The following is a 27,292-nucleotide window of genomic DNA, read 5'->3' on the forward strand; positions in this document are numbered from 1 at the left end:
AGGCTATCCTCCAGCTCTCTATGTTGTTGAGGATAACCTTAAACTTCTGATCCTCCTGCCTCTACCTCCCGTGTACTGAGATTATAGGTGTCTCATTCTGCCAGACCAATAACATTGCATTCAAGTAATAAGCTGGGTACAGTGACTCCATCCTATAATGCCAGCAATCAGGAAGCAGAAGGTCACAAGTTTAAGAACAGCCTTGGCCACTTAGTGAAATCATGTCTCAAAATAATGAATTAACTGAAACAATGTGACAATTTTGAGATTTAAGGTCCACAGCTTTGAGAGCAATCCCAGCAGGAGTTGGAAATAGCATGCAGCAGACTCTCTCTTCCTCACCCCCAGCTTCTCCATCTCCTGCCCACAATCTGACATAAGGTTTTCTAGAGCCACCCAAAAGCCAAGGGCGAGGCCAGGCATGCTCCCGCATGAATATCTTCCCTAACTGTAAAAAAAAAAACCCTTCTGCCTCTTCAATTTCCCATGATGACTGGCTGTATAACGCGCAGGGCTGGGCATCCGGAACTATATCTAGAATTGAAAGGCCAGCACCTGGTCCTCATAGCACCCAAGCACCCCGTCCCCATCTCTGGTGCTGCCACTGTGTGGTTTCTCTATAGACTTTGATACAGTTGTAGTGGTAGCAGGTGGGCCAGGGACTCCTGTGTTTCTTATAGCAGTGACTCCTCCCTTCTGCTACCCAATCAGCACACAGAACACAAAGGCTTCCCATACAGGCCCCTCACACAGATATGCCCAAGTCCGGGCATCCTAGCTGTAGGCACCCCTTCTCCTCCCTTCCCATTCAAAAGGGCATGATGGAACGAAAGCAAGGGAATGAATATTGAGCAATACTGCTTAGAGGGATGACCCTGAACCCACGAGATTTAGCTTACCTTTCTTTTCTATTGGAGACAAGGTCTTGTTAAATGTAGCCTAGGTCAGACTCAAACATATAATCCTCCTGCCTTAGTACCGGAATCATAGGCATGTGCTGCCACATCGAGCTTTTGATTTGGTTGTTCAAAGTGAAGCAGTGATAAGCTATGGACTGTTACGAGTTTCATGGGACTGGCACTCTCTCCTCTGCCATAGCTGGAGAACAGTTGTTTCACAGCACTGGCAAGTTTCCAAATCCGAGGCTGAATTGGCCCTGGGCTGAGCAGGAAGCCAGATTTGAGATGAGAAGAGAGAAAGGGTAATTGTCACTCATAACCCATAATGTAGTGACAATGGTTTCATGGGACACCTTCATATGGCTGAGAACTTACCAGGCCGATTCATTCTTAGCAAAGCAAACCACAAGGATGAACACTGCTTGATGACTCAGGGACAGTGAGTTCAGAAGCTATCTACAGGGACTAAGGTCCTGAGGTGACTAGATGCTTCCAGACATAAGTATGAGCTACACCCAGAACACACTTCCCGTTTCTCTGCGGGCTGGGCACCGTTTTCGGTTTTCTCATCTTAACGGTCTTTCATTTCCACCAAGATGCCCTGACTCCTGGAGAAGACAGCATTGCTTTGTGTTTTGTAATTTTTATCCATACCCACGGCAGGTCAAGGGGAGCACAACTCCACCTACCACAAGGCATGCAGATGCGAGTCAGTTAAGTCAGACTTGTCAAGGCTGATGAGGGCTTCTACTAATAAACCTGTCTTGGGTGGGCTGTGCTGATGGGCAGGACATCAGGCTAGACAGTGACTTGCTGCCTGGCTATGCTAATTCATTGGCCATTTCATAGGAGGTGGCAGCTGATGTTGTAATGATAACTTAGAGGGCACCAGCAGCAGGAAAAGTTTGCTAAAAATGGCTTTTATTACAAGGCTTTCCTGAGTTTGGCTGTCCCCTGACATTATGTCATTAGGAAAAACTGATGCCTCTCAATAGAGAAAAAAGAAATCTGTTCCCGAAGCAGAGGCTTGCTGAAAGCTATTAGCTGTCTCCTAGAAATCACAACATTGAAGTTTTCACAGCAACCGCAGCAACACATTGTAAAGAAGCACGGGGAGTGTTTGACTGTCTGCCTTCTTTATTACTCATTCCTCTGGGGGAGGGGAGGAAAGAGGATTCGTTTTATAAATCCATTCATACTTAATAAGGCAAAGCATAACTTTGATGCTTAAAAATAACATCACTGGGACTAGAGAGATGGCACAGTTGTTAAGAGTACTTGGTGCCCTTGCAGAGGACCCAGGTTTGATTCTCAGCACACAACCATCTGTAACTCCTGTCTCAGGAGTTCTGATCTCCCTGCAGATTAGATGTACATGGTCTCCTTACACACAGGCAAAACGCTCATACACATAAAATAAAACTAAAATCTTTAAAAACAATCACTTGTGGTTGCTAGCAAAATTGGAAGCTATTTTTCATTGTCCCTCTTTGACAACAGGGATTAATTCTTGGACAACAGCCCATCCTCTGAGGCCAACCAACTTTTTCAGCCTCTGTGTCTTTTGCTGGACCCACTGCTCCAGCATTGTTGGGATCAGCAACAAACAAGTTATGCCTTTCTTGCAGTCTCTAGTCTGACTTAGATTTGAGGGCTGTTGAAAAGGTGATTAGAGGGTTGGAGGGATACCACAGTGGCTAAAAGCACTTGCCTGGTAAGCTCAAGGACCTGAGTTCAGATCCTCAGCCCTCACACAAAAGTTAGCCTGCAGCTTCCTGTAATCCTGGTAGTCAGAAGGCACAGGCAGGGGAGCCCCAGGGCCCGTTGGCCAGCAGAGACTATGAGGTATTGTTGAGCTCTGGTTTCAGCATGAGACCCTACCACAATAAATACAGTAGAGAGTGATTGAGGAAGACCCCCAACATCAGCCTCATGTATCCACACACATGAACATATACCTCCACACATCTATAAACACATACATGAGCCACAAAGGAGGAGGAGGAGAGGTCTGGATACCCATCCTCAGCTCCACCTACAATCCCAGCAGACTAGAGACTGCAAGAAAGGCGGCATAACTTGTTTGTTGCTGATCCCAACAACAAGGGTCCACTCAGCCTAGAGTCAGCCTTTTCCCTTTCCCTGGTTACTAATCTGGGTTGCTGAGGCTTTGCGACAGCCATCAGTAAAAGCAGAAGCTACTTAGGCTCCGGATCTTCTGTCATCAATATCTGAGACTCTGGTAATCAAGAGTTACCACCGTAAGATGGATGGCGAAGAACACAAGCCCATAAAGGTGAACCCCGTGTTCCCACTCACATTCATGGTTCCATTGATCTCGGCCACCGACTCATCATCTGTGGGGAACTGATAGATCTGGACTCCATTGCTCACAAGCTCACTGGTGATTTTGATCTTGAACTTTGCCAGCTCACTCTTAGAAATGGCATCTGACTTGGCAATGATGGGAATGATGTTCACCTAGGAAAAAGAGGAACAAAGTGGGAATGGTTGTTGTTGACTAGCAACCAACAACTGCATAACCTAGGACTCCCATTAGTGCCCAGAGGGGCAAGCTCAGCAAACAGATCCAGCATTCTCCACCTTTGGCCAAACAACAATATAACAAAAAATAATGAGTGCTTACTATGGGTTGGCCACTGGCTATGGCTTAGCGTAATTAATCTTAACAGTAACTTTTCCAGAAGATGTTTTTACTAGTGTTTTACCAATGTGAAATTGAACCACACAGAGGTTAAGTAACTTGTCTAAGGCCACAGGACAAATAAGTAGCAGAAGTAAAATTCAAATCCAAGTCAGCCTTATTCCAAAGCTAGTAACAACTATGAGCTATCTACCTTGGAATCAAGGTTACCCCTAGAGTGATTCAAAGAAAGATGACAGGGAATCTGTGGTTTACAAGGTGACAGGTGGACATTTGTTGGTAGCAGTAAGTTGTCCCAACCCATTCAACCTAGGCTGGTCCAGCAAGATATAACACAAATCCACACAGGAGGTGTCAGAAAAAAGAAGCAGGGACAGAACTTGGTGATGATGAACATGTGCCTCTCTAAGTTAGAGCATCCAATTAAGCACAGAAGACCCAGTGTTACTAATTTGTCATGAAACTTACACAGAAATGATAGACCGGGGCTGGGGATACAGCTCAGCTGGTAGGATGTTAGCTTAGTTCCATCCTCAGCTCCACCTACAATCCCAGCACTGGAGAGGTAGAGGCAGGAGGATCAACTCAATGTCATCTTCAGCCTCAGAGTGGGTTTGAGGGTAGCTTTAAGTTTCATGAGATCCTGTCTCAACACACCACCCCCTACCTCACCCCACACAAGGTACTAATGCTTGAGTTGGAAGGTTGGTTTCTGGGTAAAGAAAGCAGGTGCGAATGCCCAATTTCAGATAGCCAGAGAAAAGAAGGCCCAGTGCAAGCCCAAATCCCTCTAGGATGGGAGAAATGTTTTATTGTTAAAGGTAAAGGAATCTGGCATGGGAGTGGTTTGGGGAGACAGAGCATGTTAAAGCTCATATTCTTGCTAGTAGACCCCATTGGGGCCCTGTGAATGATGCCCAGGCCTGGAGCTCTGAAAGGAGATTGTGCGAGCTTTAGAACTGAAGTCCTGTCTCATTCGAACTTTCCAAGTCCCCCAAAGGCTCATACCACATAGCTTCGGATGCTGGTTTAAGACCAGGACTTGCAGTTATCTTCTTTGAAGTCTTTGCCGGGATTGGGGGAGTGAGGTCAAGAGATCAGAATCTTTGCCAAATCTAAATCTCCTCTAAATCTCCTTGTCATTTTTTGGCCAAGTCCTCTTTGGTGCACAATAAACATAAACTGAAAACTGCTTACTTAATGCAGCCCACCCACCAGGCTGCCCACCACATGGCTCATTGCTGTCCTATACAGTGGCATGCTGGGCATGAAGACATTTCAGGAGCAGCCTATTATTCATGAGCAGTGAGCTCATTGCTGCAAAAATGGAAAAACTACTCTTATTCTGATTATAGCTGACATTCAGTTTTTATAATGGCAATGCTACCAAATGACTACATGTAAATTAGACTTTTGTGTACTGAAATAAGTTGCAGCGAGAGAGCTGAAGCCAAATCTCAGCTTCATTACACGCTGTCTGTGTGACCTTGAACAAGCTATTTGCCTCTCCATGCCTCAGAGCTCTCACGTGTAAAATGTGACTAACCATACCTGACTACACTAGGTTATCAGAAGGACAAAAACAGGGCCCAGTCTTTATTGCTGGAGACAACAATTCCACACTCTTATCAAACACCGAGAAGCTGAGCATGCCTAATTAGAGCCTTCACCCCTACTGACAAGTGTTCATGGTACTGGAATATACTCCATACACTACCAAAGGAGAAGGACAATCACCCAGCCAGCTACAAACCCTGCAACCTACAATGGTCGCCAACCTGAGTGAGAGGCTAGTGTAATAGTGGCAGAACCATTGTGGACGTAACAACAACCATCTAGTTGGATTTAAGGGTCACTCCATGAGATGGAACCCATGCCTGACAGTGCTATACCTGAGACTGGATAGGGAATGGGCCTAGGGGAAAACCAAATATTACAGTTCTGCTCAAAGAACACTGCACAAAATGACTCCTAATGACATTCTGCTATACGCATAGATCAGTGCCTTGTTCAACCTTCATCAGAGAAGCTTCTTACAGTAGACGAGAACTCACGCGGGGCCCCAAGACCAGACATCGTACAGAAAGGGAGACTTCGGAGCATTCAGTCCCAGTGAGATGTCTCCATCAAACTCCTTCTCTGAGGACTTAGAGATCTATGTGAAGAGGAGGTGGAAAGACTGTAGGAGCCAGAGGGGATGAACGACTCCAAGGAAACAGCACCTCCAAGACACAATGGGACTGATGCAGGCATCGACTCACAGAGACTGTTGGCGGCAGGCACAGGTCCAAGCCATACGGAATCCAATTGTTGAGATGTAAGCACAGGCTCCATCTCTAACCAGTAAGCTGTCTATAACTGACACCCACTTGCAAAGGAAAAAGTGGATTTTTTTTCCATGAAGTCTCCCAGAGTATGCCCCAGGCCCAGCAGTACATGGGCGAAGTGAACTCAACGGTGTTTTTGTAGATGTCTTGTCTCACATTGCTTTGTTTTCTTATTAGTCTTTACTTATAGATTTGGTTTTTGTTTTCATGAAGTTTCTTTTAGTTTTCTTTTTCAATGAGAGAGAGAGAGAGAGAGAGAGAGAGAGAGAGAGAGAGAATATGGAGTTGGGTGTTGGGTGGGGAGGACCTGGGAGAAGTTAGGGGAGGGGAAAACCCTGATCAGAATGTATTGCATAACATTTTTTGATTAAAAAAGTAAATGAAAATTTAAAAATTACAAAAAATATAATAAAACACTTTTTGTTAAACAAACAAACAAACAACAAAAAAAGGGAATATTTCACTGGCTAAGCTCTTTCTGCATTAGGTTCCTGAGAGCTCACAAACACGTCTGGTGGGCAAGGTAGTCTGCCTATAATTCAGCCTCAGAAGGCAAAGACAGGATTCCCAGAGCAAGCTAGCCCGCACGACTAGCCTATGGCTGAAACCTGGCATGGTTGAGACTCTGCCTCAATGAATAAGGTGAAAGGGAGATGACAGGATGATTCTGATATCAATCTTCAGTCTCCATATGCACAAGCACCCACATGCATATGCACCTACACACATGTACGAGCATGCATGCAAAATGCATATGTACACATGAAAACATATAACACAATATAAATGAAAAAAAAGATGGAGTATCATGTATAAGCACACAGTATTTGGCACATGCCAAATGTTAGGAAAGAAAAACTATAGTAATTGGGCTTTTGAAAGAATCCAGTGTTCAATTTGTTTTGTTGCTTTGGTGCTGGGAATTGAATGTGGGGCCTTGCACATGGCTGGAGAGATGGCTTAGCAGTTCAGAGCACTCACTGCTCCTGCAGAAGAGCCGGCTTTGGTTTCCAGCACTCATGTGTTGCCTCACAGTCATCCTTAACTCTACTTCTAGGGAATTCAACGTCTTCTGAAGTCTTTCCGCACCAGGCATGGTGCTAGGGTTAACATGCATACAGGTAAAGTACTCCAAACCATAAAGTAAAAGAAATCTAACTTTTTAAGGAAAGAAAACCACTTTCCATTGCAAACCCAGCACCTTCAGCCTTGAACAGCCATCTGGCTTGTGTCCATCTTTATTTCCAAGACAGACGGGGTGGAAAGCACTCAGGCCATGTCCGTCCCTAATATTAGGAATCCAGATGACAGCATATGACACAAATGCAGGATCTTTAATATCATCTTTATAGAGGAAGGTAACAAAGGATTGGATTAGGATTCCATAAAACCTCTACTGGAATCCAGTACTCATTGTGTATTATATCAGTAAGAGTCCAGCTCGCACAACCCCAGGTCCTGCCTCATACCTTACTATCCAGCTTCTTCATGGTTACTAGGTCCAGAGACTTAAGCGAATGCCCTGTCGGGGCAATGAAATACAAGCAGGCGTGGATTCGGGAGTCATGGTAGGAGTGCAGTACTCTCCGGATCTTCAGCTCCTCCTGTAGGTAGGCCTCGAACTGAGCATCAATGAATTCCACGATGGGCTTGTAGCTAGAGCAGAGAGAAGAGAAATGGCTTCAAATGCTTGGGCTCTGACAGTCAGTCCTAGTTAGAAATGCAGTGTCCTGCGTAACTGTACCTTCCCTCACGTACTCTGGCTTCTCTATTTCTTCTACTGTCAGCTTTGGTCGACTTCTTGGTGCATACATGAGCCCAACTTATTTCTTCAGGGTGGAATGACTATTTCTCTTTCTTTATTCCAATCCTGTGTTTGCATACCTCAGAGCTCAGTTTAATACCTAACTCCTTCCTAAGCCTTCTCTATGTATGCTCAAAATCCCTTCTGTGATACAGCAGTGTAAATATATATGTGGTATTAGCTTGCTCACTGATGCTTCCCAGGAGTTACTGTTCTCTCAGATCCATGGGTCCTGAGGCAATCTGGAGTCACTGGTGGGCTCTGTAGTTGGGATGACATTCCTTCATATTCGGCCCTCGATCTAAGCCCATTAGAGGGTTCCTGCATCTCCTTACACCATGCTTTTGGACCAGAGCTGTGTACACAAGACAGCTCTGTGATCCGCCTCAGGAGAATTATGTACAGTGCTGTGGGGTCTTTGCTCGTTCTTGCAGCAATGAGTGGAGCACACCAATTAGCAACCTCCACAGCCACATATTCTTCTACTTCTCATCGAAGCAGCCAGACAAAATTTGATAAAGATTCTTCCCCCATATCATCTATACAGGAACCCCAGCTCACTCAGTATCCGTGCAAAACTCCCCTAGGCAGCCTCCATGACTCAATAAGACGTATTCATTCGATTGCTCATTCATTCATTCCTTTTTTGATACAAAGTCTTATTATAACCTTGGTAGTCCTGGAACTTGCTATGTATACCAGGCTAGCCCCGAGGTCTCAGAGATCTGTCTATCTCTACCTCCCCAGTGCCAGGAATAAAGGCATCTACCACCATACACGTAGCTCAGTCTGTTTATTTTAAGACAACGTCTTGCTACGTAGCCTAAGGTGGCGTGGGATTTATTATGTACCTTAGGCTGGCCTCAAACTCATGAACCTCCTGCCTCAGCTTCCTGAGTACTAGAATTACAAAAGTGTACCACCACACCTGATCCATCAAGGCCCCCCAACATTAGTGAGTCTATAGGCTGTTAGTCGCTGCGTGAAAGAATTTTCTTCAGTAGTGTACCCACTGGTGAGTTGCCCATGTTTCTATAACTAATCCATGCTCCTATATGTAACCCCTAATTAAACTACACATACACAAAGGCATGGAAGTAGAAGAGGGAGCTGTTGAGGTGGCTCAGGGGGTGAGGGCATCTGCCACCAAACCTGAGGACTAGAGTTTGAGTCCCAGAGCCCACATGATAGAAACAGAAAACTGGAGGTTTTCTCTCCAGTTTTTCTCTCGAAGTCTCGCCCTCTGACCTTTATATATGCACCATGGTACACATGTACATGCACACATGCATGTAGGCACACACAAACAAATGAAAATATGATTATTAAAATACCTCTATTTATAGAAATAAAAGTAAAAGAGGGGGCTACTTGAGATATGGGAGGAGATCAGCGGAAAGGGGACCAGAGAGGGTAATGGGGAGTGGATATAATAAAAAAATACACCATGTACATGCACAAAAGTGTCATAGTAGAACCCATTATCATATATTATTAATATATATTAATTTTTTAAAACTTCAAAAAATAGTCAGCTCACTCCTCCTCCCTGTACTGGGCCTTCATGGAAATTCCTTTCTTCCTTGACCTGTCTGCACTGATGCCACCCAAATTACCCTGGCAATCTCTTCCTTCCTTTTTAAAACTATACTTATTTACTGTTTATATGTGTAGGTGTATGTGCCACAGCATAAGTGTGGAAGTCAGAGGACAACTCATGAGAGTCAGCTCTCTCTTTTCACTATGAGAGATCCAGGGGCGGACCTCAGGTCACCAGGCTTAGTGGCAAATATCTTTACCTACTGAGCCATCTCAAGGGCCTCTGCTTCACCCATGACCCTAACATCATGTTTTCCCTCTAAGTAGGTCATTTCAGCTCCAGCCCTATTCTCTTCTCATCACGTCAGTTTGCATACTGCCTCTCCACTGCAGATGCTGCCTCTCTTCAGGGAGAAAGAGATTCATTCTGTCAGCCCATGGCAGGGAGTTTTCAGATTCTGTTGCCAGAAGAGAATGATCAAAGGGGGACATGAGCCCAGCCAACACCTCCCACCTGCCGCAGCTCCCTACGTGAGCCTTTGTGAAAGGGCCCCCAAGGAGCGAGGAAGAAAGCAGCATTTAAAAAAAGAACCACAGCATCCTTCATCCCGAGAATCAACCGGGGACAGGAAGAGATCCAGGTATCTCTGGCCCCCCAAAGGGAAAAAAAACTAAAAATATCATTCATTCTTTCTTTCTTTGATTTCCCCCTCCCCATCCTAGACTGTTTTGAAGCGCAAATGATCCCTTAGGTAGCAAAGAGTCTTAGAAGGCTCCTGAAGAATTCACAGTGAGAGCAGACGCAGCTAATTTTCAGCTGGGTAGCTGGTTTGAATAATATGATCAGGGCATGGCTTTGCTTTTCTCTATTACATAACTTCTTTTTTTTTTTTACTTCAGTTTTTGCTCCACACAAAGGGGCAGGGGAAACAGAAGAGCAGATTTTTTTTCCCCTCAGCTTTCTTCCTCTTGAATACCTGAAACTCCATGTTCATCTTATCCCCACTTCATCTGGCCCCCAGAGTGTCTGAAGGGGTGCACAGACCAGCCAGACTGCCACCAGGGTTGGGTTTAATGAGATCTGAAAGATGGCTGACTCATCTTTGTCTCACTCAGCTTTGTATTGCCAGTATCTGGCCTGCTGTCTGGCACATAGTAAGGATTCCACCTACTCTCCCAGCTCCCTCACCTCTGCCCCCATGGAGGAGCTGCCCTCAGTGGCTATCTCTTCTCCACATGTTGCTATCCTTACTGAACTCCATTCCGGGGGCACAGAAAGCATCTGTTTCTTTCTTTAAGGCACTACTTTACTCATGCCCCTCCCAAGGTATGGCCCACCCACTAGTTCCATGGAGGGCTGCAGAAGACAGCTTTCTTCTAGCACTTTCTTCTCTGGCAGACTGTATCCTTCTTCATGACTACAATTACTCTTTTTCCCGTTAAGGTAATAAGTTTGTGACTTTTACAGAACATTTCACGCAATTCTTTTCTAGCATGTAAAGGTGTTTTGCCTGCATGTGTGTCTGGGCACCTCATGCATCTCTAGTATCTATGGAGGCCAAAAGATGACAATGGCTCCCCTAAAGCTGGAGTTACAGACAGTTGTAAGGTCCAAGGTGGGTGATGGGAATTGAACCTGGGTCCTCTGGTAGAACAACCAGTATTCTTAACTACTGAGCCATCTCTTCATTTTTATCCATACAGTTCTAAACACGGATAGAATTTAGAGAATCCACAAACTTGCACAGGAATGAAATACATCTCTATGTGAAAATTTCCACTTTCTTCAGTTACAAACTGAGACAATAATGTATAGTATTGTCTGTAGGACCTGTGATTTTTCTATGCAGATCACTCATATTTTTCTTTCTCATTCCAGTGGTTGTACATATGTCAAAATAGCATATATATCATCCACCATAGTTTCTGTATTCTGGTAATTATGAAGCCTGAAAATAGATATTATTTTGGAACTTAACAGAAGCATATGGGTGACTAAATCATAATTTAAAAATATTTTGATAACTGTATTTTTAATGCAATTGTTACATTTTCAGCATTCAGAAGTTATTTTGAGAAGGAGGCCATGGGCTAAATGGCACAATGGTCTATGGAGACACTACAATAGGGTACCGAATAGGAAGTACTGGGAATTCTGCTTTTTTTTTTTTTTGGTTCTTTTTTTCTGAGCTGGGGACCGAACCCAGGGCCTTGCACTTCCTAGGCAAGTGCTCTACCACTGAGCTAAATCCCCAACCCCATTTTTTTTTAAAGATTTATTTATCACTTTATTCAGACACACCAGAAGAGGGCATCAGATCCTGTTACAGATGGTTGTGAGCCACCATGTGGTTGCTGGGATTTGAACTCAGGACCTCTGGAAGAGCAGTCAGTGCTCTTAACCACTGAGCCATCTCTCCAGCCCAATTCTGCTGCTTTGATACCATTATCAAGGACGGTTTTCTGAGGGTACAGCATCCGAGCTGCAAGGATGAGCACCACCAGCAACTCACAGTGAGATCCAGAAGGGCAATGGAAGAGCAGTCTGTAATAATGCTCCTCGCAGAAGCCAGCCTGACAAGTTTAAGCAACGAAGAAAGGTGGGGATCTGGCTGGGCAGTGGTGGAGCACGCCTTTAATCCCAGCATTCAAGAAGCAGAGGAAGGAGGATCTCTCTGAGTTCAAGGCCAGCCTGGTCTATATAGTGAATTCCAGGACACCCAGGGCTACACATCGAAACTCTGTCTAAAAAAACCAAAACAAAACCAAGAATAGAGTAGAAAGGTGGGGAGCTAAAATTTAGTGAGTGTAAGGAGAGTGAAGAAACTATTAAACAGAGCTACACAACAGAAGCAGCCCACATGTCTATCAACCAATGATTGTGTAAAGAAAACTAGGACTAGCCAGACATTAAAGAGCTTCAGCTATAAAGAAATTCTAATGCAACCTGACTAACACAGGTGTGGCCCTGGGATCCATCCCCAACACTGAAAAGAGGGGGAGGGGCTGGAGGGAGGAAGACACTCATCTATAGACAAATTCCATGTGATTTCATTTATATGAAGCACCTGGACCAGTGAAATTTTTAGAGACGTAAATTAATAGTGTTTCAGGCAGGAGAGATGGCTCAGTGGTTAAGAGCACTGAATGCTCTTCCGGTGGTTCTGAGTTCCCAGTTCTATAATGGTATCTGATGGCCTCTTCTGGTGTGCGTGAAGACAGCTATAGTGTAGTACTCATAAAATAAATAAACAAATATTTTTTAAAGGGATTCCTGGAAGCTGAGGTGAGCAAGGAATGGAGACATGCTCATTGAGTTTTCTTTGGGGGTGAAGCGAATGTGTGGGAACTGTGCAGAGGTGATGGCTGAACAACAGACAGTGGTGGTGGCAGTTGTCACTGTATTAAATGCCACTGGATTGTTCCTCTTCATCTGAGTTCATCAGGAGCCCCAGTGGTTTGGGTACATACTAGAGTCTGGGAAGTGCTGGCATCTGTCATTAACCTGTTCACCTGACTGAAACCTAATTCTCCCCAGGAGACACTAAGAGTCAGCAGCCATCTCCAGGATATGTTTCTTTTCCCTACAACCCATGCACCTTGAGGTAAGATAAGGTAAGTCATCGTGGAGCTCTTGTAGACAATTCCTCTGGAAATCCCTTCTTCCTTCGTGTCAATGCAAACCCTCTTTTCTTTAGAGACCTAGCCTATCTTCCTTCAAAAGTACCTGGCTCAATCTTTCTCCCCACTCTACGTGATTCCAATGAACCTGCTACCAACTCATCAGTTTTCCAGTCTCCAAATGCTGTGACTGCCCTGACTTCATAACTTTGGCTCCCTCTGCTCCCCACCCAAGAAATCCTCCCTGTAACATGCAACCCTCTGACCACAATCTGGTGTCTACTAGCTGCCTTGTGTCTTTGATCCTCCTAAGTGTGAGTTGTCTCCTCAGAATGCTCAGGAGTCTGGGTCCCTTCCTTCTTTCACAGGATACCAAAGTCCTCCTGATCTCAGCTCCTTGTCTGCCAAAGCAGAATCATATATGACTGGTCAACCGAACCACAGTTTTGTTTTTTGAGACAGGATCCTGCTATGTTGGCCAGCTGGTCTTGAACTTTGGCTCAAGCAATTGTCCTGTTTCAGTCTTTCTAATAGCTAGGACTACAGAAGTGCCGCACTATGCCCATTATGAAACATTCTTATCGACACCTTCAGCTATATTCCAGCCCTGTCCTTCCACCCCGCCGGCCTAGTAAAATAAGAACTGAATAAATTTCGGGTTCTGACTACATTGCTGTTAAAGTTGGCTGAACACAAGTACAAAACTCTGGTTCTTGACACTTTTATAATTCATGGCCTGACAACTCCCATGTGTCCTGGGTCACAGAACCCTGGCAAGGGAATAAAGAAAGGACACACACACACACACACACACACACACACACACACACACACACACACACACACCGTGAACCTGAGATCACGTTAGGCTCTGCTACCTGTATCCCCACCACCTGGAACCTCTGTGTGTTTATTAGGTACAGCACAGGAGCAAGGGCTAGCTAGTCTCTTATAGGAGGTCTCTGGAGGCGAGCAGTTTCCAGCATAAATATTTGGGAGGTGGGGACTACAGTTACTAGTGTTTGCACACACTGATCAATGATAAAAGGAGATAGAGTTGCTATTTCTCTTGAGCCTGAATCATATGGCTAATAGCCTTTTCCAATCGTCCCATAGGTCCAAAGGCCTTGGGATATCTTTGACATGGCCATGCCCACGTCAAAATATACATTCATGTGGGACATCTCTTGGGCTTTTCTCTGCTCCCTACAAATGCCTCTAACTGCATCCGAACCTCCAGAGTAATATAACAGGCCCCTTGCTTGGCCTTGGCTGGCTCATCTGCCACTATTCTCTCATTTATCATTTCATCTTTAATTTGATCTCTCCGGCTCCAAAATGATTCTCGACCCCATCAGTCACATGACAGTCTGACAGCTTACTTTACCGACAGAACTGAGACCACAAAGCTCATACAACCTCATCCCCTGAGCTTTAAAGAAGGACCCACCCTCTCATTTCCTTCTCGTCTAAGGATGAAGTGTCTCTTAGCTTTGCAAGGCTTGTTATCCCTGTGCACATGGTCTCATCCCTTGCAGCCTCTTTGAAATCCTTGTTCCATGCTCTGTCTCCTCTCTTCCTACTGACGCTTTCCCCTCAATTTATGAGCATAATTAAGTCTTTTCTCATCTCAAAAGAGAACTCTTTTTAATCTAATCCTTCTCAACTCTGAACCTCTCCAACAATGTCCCTGTGCCTTCCCTTTCCTAAGCGGTCAAGTTTGGAATCTGTATCTAGCACAGATGCCCAATAAATATTTAATGAGTGGAGAGAGGTCCCTTTTTCTTTCCTTTTCAGTTTTTTAAAGAAAGGGTCTCATATAGCCCAAGCTAACCTCGAACCCACTATATATCGGAGAATGACCTTGAACTTTTTTTGTTTTTTTTTTTTGTTTTTTTTTTTGCAGTAGATGGTTATTAACACAGAGACCCACAACTGCACAATATAAACAGTGAGAGCTCCCAGGCCTAAGTGGGATGTCTTTACCAAACCCTTCCCTTCTAGGCTCAGGGATCTATGTAAAAGAAGAGATGGAAAGATTGCAAGAACCAGAGGTGACCGATGACTCCAAGGAAACAGCATCTTCTGGACACAACAGTGCCAATGCACATATGAAGTCACAGAGACTAGCACAGCACACACAAGACCTGCACAAGTTCAAGCTAGACAATCTTCCAAGACAGAGAAGGGGAAATGCAAAATCCCATCCCCAACCAAGAAGCTATTTGCAGTTGATACCTACTGGGAGGGGAAAATCAGTTTTTTCCAATAGATTTACAGTGGCCATATCAAGCATGTTCCAAGGCAGGCCCCATGCTCAGGAGGAATCAACCAACACAAATAGACTCCATATTTTTCCATGTGTTTGTTGTTGTTGTTGTTGACGACATGATTCAGTGATTTATTTTCTGTTTGATTTGGGGTTTGTTTTGTTGTTTGTATTCTTGAATTTTTTTTCTCTATTTGGAGAGAAATTTGGGTAGGTAAGGAGGTGGGTAGATTCCGGGAAGACTTGGAGGAGGGGAAAGAATATGACCAAAATGTAATATATGAAAAATGTAAAAATTAAGAAATATTTATGTATGTTTTTATGTATATGGGTGTTTAAGCTGCATTCACGTATGTGTACCATTCGGGTGCAGTGCCCTCAGAGGCCAGAACAGGGCATCATATTCTCTAGTACTGGAATTACAGATGGTTATGGGCTGCTCAGCGGGTGCTAGCAATTGAATCTCAGTCCTCTGGGAGAGTAGTCAGTGCTGTTAACTGCTGGGCCATCTCTCCAACCCCTATATTCATTTTTCTTTTGATATCTCAGGCTCCCATATGATTCTTGACTCTCTCAGTCACAAGGTAGTCTGGCAGCTTACTTTACCAACAGACCTGAGGCTACAAATGTTATACAACCTCATTCCCTGACCTTCAATCATTATTCATTTTTAATCACATGTATATGTGGGGTGATATGCACACATGAATATGAATGTCTGGGGAGGCTAGAAGCATCAGATCACTTGGAGTTATTGTTACAAGTGGCTATGGGCTAGCTGACATATTGCTGGGAATTTAACTCTGTCCTCTAGAAAAGCAGTATGTACTCTTAACTGCTGAACCATCTTTCTAGCCTTATGACCCTGAACTTTTGATCTACCAAGTTCTGGGATTACTGGCATGTACCACTATACTCAGATTCAAATAGAAGTTTCTTGAAAAAGAACAATCTTTTTCTTCAGATTTTTAAAACTTCTAATTCACTTTTAAACTCACTGTAGACTATTTTCTATCCCGAGTCAGCATCCTAGTTAATACATCTAATGGATACTTTTGCTATCAAGTGATGAAACCTTATGAGTATTTTCTTATTTTTCCCTACTAATGTATAGCTCATGCATTCATTCATCAAAAACAAACTGAACACCAGCTACATTCAGGGTAGTTAACTTGTACTTATCCTTAACAACTTCAAAACTTAGCCCAGTCTTTTCTTACCACCTGCTCACCCTGCTTATCAATCTGTATTCTGGTCTCTCACAGCAAGGTTTGGCCAATTGCTATCCCTTCTTGTTTTCACATGCGGAACCCCTCTTATCTATTACTGTACTTAACCCCATTTATGCATACATATTCATTCCCTCTACTAAGAGGGAATGTGTTTTATATTCTAATAGTAGGCTGGCAGGATGGGTCAAAGGGCAGAGTCATTCGCTGCTGAGCCTGACCTCCTGAGTTTGATGCTCTGGTCGCACATGGTGGAAGGAGAGAGCCAACTCCTACATGTTGTCTCTGCCCTCCAGGCATATACCATGGCACCAGCTCACTAACACAGCTGCTATTGTGTAGCCATTTCCTCAGAAACCTTCCATACTGAAGGGAAATTCCTTAAGCCAGAAGGTAAACATCTCAAAATAGCTTCAGGAAGTCCCTGAAACTGACCAGACTCACTTAAGCGCCTCCCTTCCTAGTAAGCAATAAAGACTGCCCAGAGTCACTCTCAATCTCACCAACCTGCAAAGAAGACTGTCAAATAAGCCAAGCTGCAAAGAAGGATACTTTCAGACCACGCCAGCTCTCTGGAAGCAGAAATAGGCCAAGCAGCCTGGAAGAGGGTTCAACCAACCGAGTCACTTGGAAAGGACACTCCCCAATCTGTTGAGCTGCCTGAAGACTGTGCAGTGTACTCCAAGTTCACAGCTTTTGTGAACTGTCACCCATGTTGGGGTGGGCTTTGGTGAGGCAACTGTCTTTGAATCATTTTTGCCCTTGTAAGTAACCTCTAACCCCTATTCCATTAGCAACTTCAATAAAACTCATTGGTTCACCGAGTTGGACTTTGGTGGTATCCACACTTTGTCTGTCGTGGGCTCCTTATCTGGGGTGAGTAGACATGTGTGCCATGTTCCCCCCAGAAAAAAGTCTTGTCACACAACACTGTCCTCACATGAACACAGTAAATAAATAAACAAACACAATGTTTCGACATTTAGCAGTTGATAAACTGAACAAGACCTTCCATACCCACTTGGATCCTAAGTTTGGTGGATTCTCTGTCACATCTACCCCTCCTCCCTATTCCATAACTTTCAGTTCCTGTTTAAGCCTTCATAATTTCTCCTATCCTAAAGAACTGCCCCTGCCTTCCTTATCTCCCTTCACACACTGCCTTATCTCTTTCCCCAGCTTTTTAAATGCACCGTCTACACCTACTTTATCTATTTCCTCTTTTAAAACACCATCCTTTAAATTTCCTTTCAATTATAAAAACAATCTATGTATGCATGCTTCCTGCCTTATCAGTAATCACTGCGTTCTGTCTGTTGACTAGTGTTCCAGAGCTTTCCTACATATTTTTCATGCAGATATAGAGAAGATTATTTGTTTTTGTGAGAGGGAGAATTTTGATAAATAGCACAGCAAAACAACTTCTCATTTCTGTAACAGCAGGGCCTGCTGCTGTTACATGTGAATGCAAACTGAACATGTGATCCCATGGTATGGTCACATCACGGCTAATATAGCTGCTCTACTTATGGATAGCTAGGCAGGGTAAAAGTGTTTTGTGTGACAGCCAATGCTGCATGGAACAGTATCGCTCCCTATAAGCACGTGCATGTGTTTTCTGGGCAACGTAAAGAAAAGGAGAACCTGCTGGGCCATGAATTATTCACATTCAAAAATTTAATGGATGCTGCCAAATTTGCCCTCCAAAAAAAATCTGATCAATTCACACACCCACGTGAATGAAATTCCCTGGTGGCAGTGGCTATTATCTCATCTTTCATTTTTGCAAATCCGAGAGGGGAAAAATATCAGGTTTTTCTTCCGGAATTGCTGGGGAAGCTCAATGAGCATCATTTCATAATGTTGATTGTTCCATTTGTATTTCTCTTCCTAGTCAATTATCTGCTTATCTCCCATGGAATTACAGAAGCCCTTCTTCCATTAAAATTCCTTTGCTATTATATAGGTTACAAATATTTTTGTCCTAATTTGTAGCTTGTTTTCACTTTTGCTTCATGGTATGTTACATTTTGAAATGTAACCTACCTTTAAATTGTTTTAATTTTATCATTTTTATTTATATATATTTGTTTGGATATGTGCATGTGAGGGTAAGTGTCTGCCACGGAGGCTCCAGATCCGTTGGAGCTAGAGTTACAGGTAGTTGTAATCCAACTGATGGAAATGCAGGAATCAAACTCTAGTCCTCTGGAAGAGCAGTCAGTGCTCTTAACCACAGGACCATTGCTCCAGCCCTCCACTACTTTTCCTCTAACTTAGACCCAACACTCTTTCCTTCTGTGAATTTTACACTGGTTCACAACTCGAAAAGCCTTCTCTACCCCCAAAGTTATAAAAATATTCTCCGACATTTTCTCTTTATATTTTTAGAATTTGTTTTTAGTCCAACAGGAATCTATTTTTATAAGCAGTGTTTGTAGGAGAGGGTCTCATTTTATGTTTTTCTAAACCGATGGCCTATTTTTTCCCAGCACCATTTCTTCAACGATCCATTCTATCCCTGATGATTTATAGGTATGAAATTTCCATGCAAATGGTAATCTGACCTTGTCTGCACATGTCTATTCTATTGCTTCTCCCCAATCCCTGTTCTGATGCCTCTCTGTCCCATTCACAAGAATGGCAACCTAATTTCTACATACAATCCCCTGAGAATGATCAGTCCTAAATATATTGACATTTTTCACGCTGCCAAACCCAATGGATTTTTTCTAATTCGCCTTTTTAAAAAACTGTTTCTTGATTTTTTTCCTAAATGCTACATAATGCTATTCTCCTTTAATTCTTACCACTAAAATCATACTCATAATAACACATTCTATTTGTTAGATAATTACTTTGTGCCAGGCATGGTTCCAGCATTTTTTTTATCATCCATGCCACGTATACTATACCGTAACCTTATAGTGTAAAGATTATTATGGTCATCGTGCCCATTTTACAGGTGATTTAAAAAGTGACACATAGACAATTGAACTATCTTGCCAAAGGTCTCTGGATAACCAATGGCAATATGAGATCAGAGCTCAGGCCTGCCTGAGACAAAAGGTGTCTTGAAGAGTCTTACCCTCGGGTTCTCTTTTCTCTAGCATGCCTTATTCTTTTTCGTCTTTCCTTTATTAGTAGTATTTAGAGTTGTATGTGTGGTTGATTGTTTCGGTGGTGTTTATTTTGAGGCAAAGTCTCACTATGTGGTCCTAGCTGGCCTCGAATTTAATAAGTAGACCAGGCTGCAAGTTGTGTGTGTGTGTGTGTGTGTGTGTGTGTGTGTGTGTGTGTGTAATTTTCGACAATGTCCCATGTTGTAAACAAGCTGGCCTTAAACTCACTCTGCAGCTGAAGCTGGCCCTGAATTCCTGTTCTTCCTTCCTCCATAGCATAGGGATACATGCTTCACATGCTGGGATTCTAGGCATGGATCCCTATGAACAGCAAAACATCACCAAATCCACTTGTTTCCTTGTTTGTTTGTTGACAAGGTCTCAAGTATGCAGTGAGGATAACATTGAACTTCAGAGTCTCCTGCTTCTACCTTTCCAATGCTAGGACTGCAGGTGAGTACCGCCATGCCTGGGTGCAAATTGATGAACATGGTTTCGTGCATGCTCGTACTCTACCAACTGGCCTCCAACAACAGTCCCTATTTTAAGACATAGCTTCAGTATGTAGCCCAAGGTAGCCCCAAACTCTTGATCTTTTTGCCTCAGCCTCCCGCGTGCTTGCATTACCAAGTCCTGGGAGTGCAAGGAAGTAAGATGTCATATGACTTCCCCCTGTTTGGGTTGTTTCACCCTTGTTTAAACAGATGCTGTGGGAAGCACAGGGTCTCCTGAAGACCTGTTTTAATGCAGTTGCGCTGACATATCTGTGGTAAAACACCCCTGACAGCATATAGAAAACCCTGGTCTGTAGTCCCACTGTTAGAGAGGCTGAGGGAAGTACAAGGATGGGGATCACAAAGTCAAACAAAACTGTCTGTGCTACAGATAGAATTGGAAGATAGCCTAGACAACTTACTGAGACCACGTCTCAAAAAAAAAAAAATGAAAACAGCCAAGTATATAGCTCTGTATTAGAGTTCTGGTCTAGCATGTAAAAGGTCCTGGGTTCAATCCCTAGTGCTTCAAGAAAACAAACTACTTTGTATTACAGATGATTACGGCTTATTTCATTCTTGCTCTCTACCCTAATCGCAGGGAAGCTTTATTATTTCTTGAGTTTGCACTGTTTGATTTTTAAACTCTGTATGTAGCATATATTTCACTCTTTTATTTAGTTAGGTTGCTTTGTTTTTGTTCTAGACAACTTCTCAGTATATTACCCAGACTGGCACTAAAGTAAATCCCCCTGCGTGAACCTACCAAGTGTTAGGACTATAGGCACATGCCACCATGCCCAGCTATTATGTTTATAATCATGAAAAATGTACTGATAACATTCTAGAAATAAAACAGAGGTAGATTGATGTCTAAGACGGTATCTATTCAGTACTCCCAAGTCATCACGGTCAAGACACTTTCCATATGTAGAATGTCTACAATGGAAAGGACTTCGAGAATTTCATTGAAGACTTTCTAAAAAATGTACACCTTAGTGTATTGCTCAGATTGTGGCCCAACTACTAAATTGACGGGAAATAGGGTCTAAGTGATGCTCAACAGAACAAGATTAACATAATAGGCAATTTTATAGAAAAAATGGTTGTGGCCAGTGACATGATGCAGCAGATTAGGGCACTCGCTCTAGAGCCTGACAATATGAGTTCAAGCTCAGGGTCTCACAGGGCAGGACAGAAGTGACTCCCCATAGTGCTGTGATGTCCATACATATGCCATGGCACAGGTACACATGTCTGCATGTGCTTGGATACACACATCAAGCAATTTATAAGTAAATATAATTATTTTTTAAAAAGAGAGGTATCCAGCAGCAAACCACTGAACTGAGAATAGGACCCCCGTTGAAGGAATCAGAGAAAGGACTGGAAGAGCTTGAAGGGGCTCGAGACCCCTTATGAACAACAATGTCAAGCAACCAGAGCTTCCAGGGACTAAGCCACTACCTAAAGACTATACATGGACTGACCCTGGACTCTGACCCCATAGGTAGCAATGAATATCCTAGTAAGAGCACCAGTGGAAGGGGAAGCCCTGGGTCCTGCTAAGACTGAACCCCCAGTGAACTAGACTGTTGGGGGGAGGGCGGCAATGGGGGGAGGGTGGGGAGGGGAACACACATAAGGAAGTGGAGGGGGAGGGGTTAGGGGGATGTTGGCCCGGAAACCGGGAAAGGGAATAAAATTTGAAATGTAAATAAGAAATACTCAAGTTAATAAAGATGGGGGAAAAAAAGAGAGGTATCTTCCTTTTAGAGGTTCATATAGAAAACAGACTGTGTTTCAGTTCTTAGGAAAGTACATGTCTATCAGGGGTTAACAGTCTAAGGGGGGGATAAAAGTGGAAAGACAGGGTGGGGGAGGAGGAAGGAAGTGGGGTAACCCAAACTAAGAATGTATGAAAAAGCCTATGGAAGACTATTACTTTGTAAGTGATACTGGACGCTTTTGCAGAAGACCTGCGTTTGGTTCTAGCCTCTATGAGGCACTTCACAACTGCCTGTAATTCCAGTTCCAGGGGATTTGATGCCGTCTTCTGGATCTTACCCGAAAACTCCCACTGGCTAGCTTTCACAGTGCTTAGGTACTACACAGACCACGGGGGAAGAAAAGACACTACTGACCTTACCCAGTGCTAGAGCCTAGAATGCTGGGCAAGACGGGTCTACTTGACTACTTCCGAAATGGCCAAACTGTTTTGGGGTAACGAACAACTTTCTGACTTTTGATAAAGGCCCGGGAAGAAGGCTCAGCGAGTTAAACACTTTCACACAAACATGGGGATCTAAGTTCAGATCACCAGAACCTACGTAAAGCTGGAGAAAGTAGCAGACATTTATTTTTTTTTCTTTTTTCTTTTTTTCGGAGCTGGGGACCGAACCCAGGGCCTTGAATAGCAGACATTTATAATCCAAGTGGTCTTATAATGGGATGGGAGGCCAAGAAAGGAGAATTCACTTTCTGGCCAGCTAGTCTGGCATATGCATACAACAGTAAAATAAAATCTTTCAAACAAGGTTGAAGGGGACAACCAACAAGCAAGAGGTTGTCCTCTGACCTCCACACATGAAGCATGGCACCTGTGCTACGGTACGTGCACTTTTACTTGTGTACACGAACACATACACACGAAGGGTTTTTTTTTAGAAAGTGCTCCTTTCTGTAAGTATCCTGCCAACTCTTCCTTCCCTACCCCAGCCTTTATCAGACCCTCATCTCAGAGTCTCATTCACCCCTCACATGCATCCCCGAACTCCTCCAGCTTTTTCTGGTTCTCTCTCTTCCCCTCTGCTTAGACTTTCTCTCTTTTTCTTTCTTTTTTGTTTTTTAAGATTTATTTATTTATTTTATGTACAGCAATTCTGTCTGCATATGTGACTGCAGACCAGAAGAGGGCACCAGATCTCATTACAGGTGGTTGTGAGCCACCATGTGGTTGCTGGGAATTGAACTCATGACCTCTGGAAGAGCAGTCAGCGCTCTTAACCACTGAGCCATCTCTCCAGCCCCTGCTTAGACTTTCTTAGTCCTTTTCTACAATCCTTTCCTCCATCTGCTGACCTTACGGACACCCTGTGGTTCCTGTGTTTAACACAGCATCCTTCTTGCTCTGATTGCCGGATGATCTTACGTATGTATGTGGTTGGAACGTATCATCTGCCTGTGCCTAGACCTTCTCTGGACTTGTGACTCTGTATGGTCAACTACCTATTGCTGATGTTATCCTGCATGTGAATATTCTATACATAGCTCAAAATCTGAATGCTTTGTTTCTGGTATTTTAAAGTCTAGTTCTTCTATATCTCTCAAGGGGGACCATCATAATTGTGTTACTCCCCAAAGCCAGAAATTCAGATTTCTGAATTTCTGTTCTATATACTGCCTTCACAAACCCCTATGAAATCTTTACTAGGATTTGTCAGTTTTACTCAATATTTATGGACTCCATCTCCGTCTCCCTATCTCAGCTCCTATGTATCTTTTGCCTCAATTTCATTGGTCTAATAGTTTCCTGATTGGTCTTGCTTACCCAGTGTATCTACACACTAGCCCATAGGATTTATCCCAAAGGCTAATCAGGCAGCATTCTGCTTCCTAGAACTTCGGAATGGTTCCATATTTGTATATTCTATAACCTTCCAGGAGCTGACCTCCATTTGTCTCCCTCCCTTTATTTTTAGCCCAGAGAACATTCTAGGTTTAATGGGGCCTTATGCTTACACAAGTCACTGAACAACCCTAGAATAAGACTATCTTATAACTAAAAGCTAGTTACATGGCTATACATGGGAACCCCAAAGATTAAAGTTCACTGCTTTCCCAAGAAGCCTGCCTCTCTATCTAAACATGCCACACTGCGGTTCTCTAGACCACACCTGAGTTCTTTCCTTCACTTTGCCTTTGAAGAAGTGGGCAGCTTCCTGGATTGCCTTTCTCTCTCATCACCTGTCTGTCTGGCCAGTCCTTCAGGAGTTAGCATAGAGTCTCTCCTGGGAAGGCCTCTCCGCTTTCTTCTCTGCATGGAATTGACTGTTCTTGCCCTTGTGGTCTCATTGCAATCTGCCCTTCATCTCTTTGTACCCAGTCCTTCACAGAACATACTGGTCTCTATGGAAATTATTTGCTTAAGCAAAACCTTTCCCGTGAGTGTGTCAAGAGCAACGATAAAGCCAATCCTTCGTAGGTTGTTAGAGTACAGGAGGACCTGGCACAAGGATGAACGGAATCAAGAATCCACTCACGTGTATTACAAAGACACCCTCCTTTTGGCAAAGTATATGAAGTGGCACAGTTATAGAGAAGGACCCCACGATGATGCCCTTTTTACAAGTTGCCTGCCCATATCACTCTAGTGGGCCCCACAACCTGTGTTCTCTCCAAGACTCCCATGGTAAGTTCCTTTTCATGGTTCCTCCATCCACTTTCCCATTTCACTTCTTTTGTTACCTGTCCTCCTTGTTGATCTGGTCCCCAAAGCCTACAGTGCTCACAATTGTGAGCTTCAACCCCACATTGCTCTCCTGGAGGTCGTAGGTACTGGACCGGAGCTGAACACCTGGCTGTGTGTGAGTCGTTGGCTCCCCTTCAAACTTGGTGTTGAACAGGGTATCCATGAGGGTGGACTTGCCCAAACCTGTCTCCCCTGAAAGGCAAAAGACATCAAGCGATGACTATGCAGCCATTGTGCATCATAGTTCACAGAAGTGAAGAGCTGCACAGAAGTACGCACAATATCAAGTGTCAATTATGTGAAAAAGGAAAGCAGCGACATGCCGGCAGCAGAGAGCTCACAATACTAGAGAATTGGGCTAATTTCCATTTTTGTCTTCACAGGTTTTTTTCTGTTACTTGAATCTTTACCTTGAGCACATACTGCTTTTAGAGGCAGAGAAAGAAATGCTATCCATACAGATAGAGGGCTATAATTATCCCTAGAAGGAGACCGTAGAGGGCTATTAATACTTATCTATGACTGGTAGCCTTTTATATACAGTTTTCATTTTTTCTTCAGCTTTTCTGTGTTTCCTAAGTAGAACATGTAAATAAATACCAATCGTCAAATAAATACCCACTCCTCTCATCCTCCAGCCGCAGGTTCTCCCCAAATAGTGCTCAATTCACAGATGTCATATTTTAGTCTCCCACAAGGGAGACTGAACCTACTTTTGGCTTCTCCCAGCCTAGATGACCTTTCAGGGAAACCACTTTGTATTTTTTAAAAAGTTTTTTTGTCTACCGAGGAATGAACTTGAGCTGCAAATTACTCTTCTTAAATTTCAAACAGACCAGGCATTTGTTTGCTTAACTAACATGTTGGCTGTGTGACGCTAATAAATCCAACCACTAGAATTTTAAACTTGGCCGATAAATGGGGCCAGGGTTATGGTGGCCTTTTGGTAAAGGTTTGGGGAGGTTATTCCTGGGACACTAGAGGACACCAAACCACTGCCTCGAATCAAGGAGTCTTTGGAGAAGACATCACCCTCAGGAAATCGAGAGATGTTGGTGACATGGGCATAAGCAGGAGTGTGATAGGAAGCCACAGCTGGGCTAGGCACTAAAACCACTTTTAATCTCTGTGGATTTGGATTGTATTTGGCTCCCCATCCCACCCCAAGGGAATAAGAAATACTAGGAACCAAAAGGCTACAGTAGCTAAGCTGGAGATGTAGCTCAGCCAGTACAGTGTTTGCTTACTAGAGTTGAAGCCGTGTCTGATCCCCAGCATTGAAGAAACGGAGCAAGGTAGCACACACATCTATAACCCCAGCACTCAGGTGGTGGGGGCAGATAAGAAGGATAAGATCAGCCTCTGTTAAATCTCCAGTTTGAGACCAGCCTGGTCTTTAAGTCAACAGCTAATGAGAGGCTGGACATGGTGGTGCCTACCCTTCCTCCTAGTACTTGGGAGGCAGATATCTGTGTTTGAGGCCAGGCTGACCTACATAGTGAGTTCCGGGACAGTCAGGGCTATGTAGAGAGACCCTGTCACAAACAAAGTTAATGACCCTGGACTATTCTTTGAGCACTTTTGACCACAGTATTCCTTTACTAGCATCGTCTGTCTTCTTTCTACCCCACCCCCCACAACCAAGGAGAGACTATGTGACCTTTGATTTATCCTCATAGTTGGGGTTAGGTTTACTCTGGGTAGTTCCTGGCCTGGCAAATCTTCCCTTAGGACCAAGTACACATTTGCAAGTGTATAGAGCTGGATGATAGGGAACCAAAAATGCTTCCTCTTTCCCCACTCTCTCAGTGTATATATATAAAAGAAGCATATGCCTCCTTTATCAGTGTATATATATAAAAGAAGCATATGCCTCCTTTATCAGTGTATATATATAAAAGAAGCATATGCCTCCTTTATCCTAAACACTGACATAAAAAATTTACCTATGATGGAAGTTTCTAGGTGCAGAGAAAGAAAAGAACATTCCATTTAGCCTGGTTACCAAGGTCCCTAGTCCATAGCCAGGTATGACTAATGAAATGAACTGCCAGGGTATACAGAAAGAGCTTCTCATACAGATTGTTTCCAGCCAGGGTCTGCTATATTCATCAGAAACAAAGATTGTCTAGGGAGAGAACTCTTTTTTCTTGGTCCTTCTCTAAAGAAGATATTCAGGCCCCAAGAAAAATCTGGTACAGTGGGGTCTTTGTCATGGGAGGTGACAGATTCAGGCATGCAGCTGAACACACCACCCACTACCCCATCAAAAAACATGACCAGGGCCACAGTCTCGGAGATAAGAATGCAAGGACGGGCACCACAATCTAACTCATCTTCTCGCTGGACACCCATGTTCCAGGTACATTTTAACATTTTTTGGTCCATCTAATGGATTTTCCTCAACCTCTTTGTCCCTTGAGGTCATTACTGAATATCCCTGCTACTTCTAGACAGTGGTAGGCTCCAATCTCCGCAGCTCTCCAATACGGGCTCCCTGCCTCCACATCCTAAGAATTCTCCGAGACTCCTCTGTATACTTGAGAGCACCTGAAAAATGTCTCACATAGAAGGTCTCAGGAACAGCTCTACTGAGCCAGAGACCCACCCTGTTTGCACAGCTGGAGAAATGGGGTCCAAGTGAGGTAGGGCAAGCAGCAGGGAGGAGCAGTAAGGAAACTGACCACCCAGACACCTGCCAGCATGCAAGGGTTGTGGCAACTGGATGTTAAATAATGAAGGTCCGATAGAGAAGAACTTGGTGTGTCTAGGGAATTGCAATAAATGCAGCATTAGAAGAAGGCAGAAAATGAAGCCAGCTCCTTCAGTGGCTTTTGAGTGCTTCTGCTCTC

The 27,292-nt window shown here is 43.7% G+C and overlaps 1 protein-coding gene across 12 annotated transcripts in view; it reads right to left on the reverse strand.

The window, feature by feature from the left end:
* The window catches only part of Septin6 (septin 6), a 138,727-nt gene that overhangs the window by 26,479 nt on the left and 84,956 nt on the right, over positions 1–27,292 (reverse strand). For all 12 annotated transcript variants that reach the window (XM_063280318.1, XM_017602159.3, XM_063280315.1 and 9 more), the window contains 3 exons: positions 24,437–24,632; positions 7,361–7,547; positions 3,219–3,380 (listed from right to left, as the gene is read on the reverse strand). In XM_063280318.1, the coding sequence (XP_063136388.1) occupies positions 3,219–3,380; positions 7,361–7,547; positions 24,437–24,632 (545 nt within the window). The remainder of the gene's footprint in view (positions 1–3,218; positions 3,381–7,360; positions 7,548–24,436; positions 24,633–27,292) is intronic.

This window comes from Rattus norvegicus, chromosome X, assembly GCF_036323735.1.
Source record: "Rattus norvegicus strain BN/NHsdMcwi chromosome X, GRCr8, whole genome shotgun sequence".
Classification (NCBI taxonomy): Eukaryota; Metazoa; Chordata; class Mammalia; order Rodentia; family Muridae; genus Rattus; species Rattus norvegicus.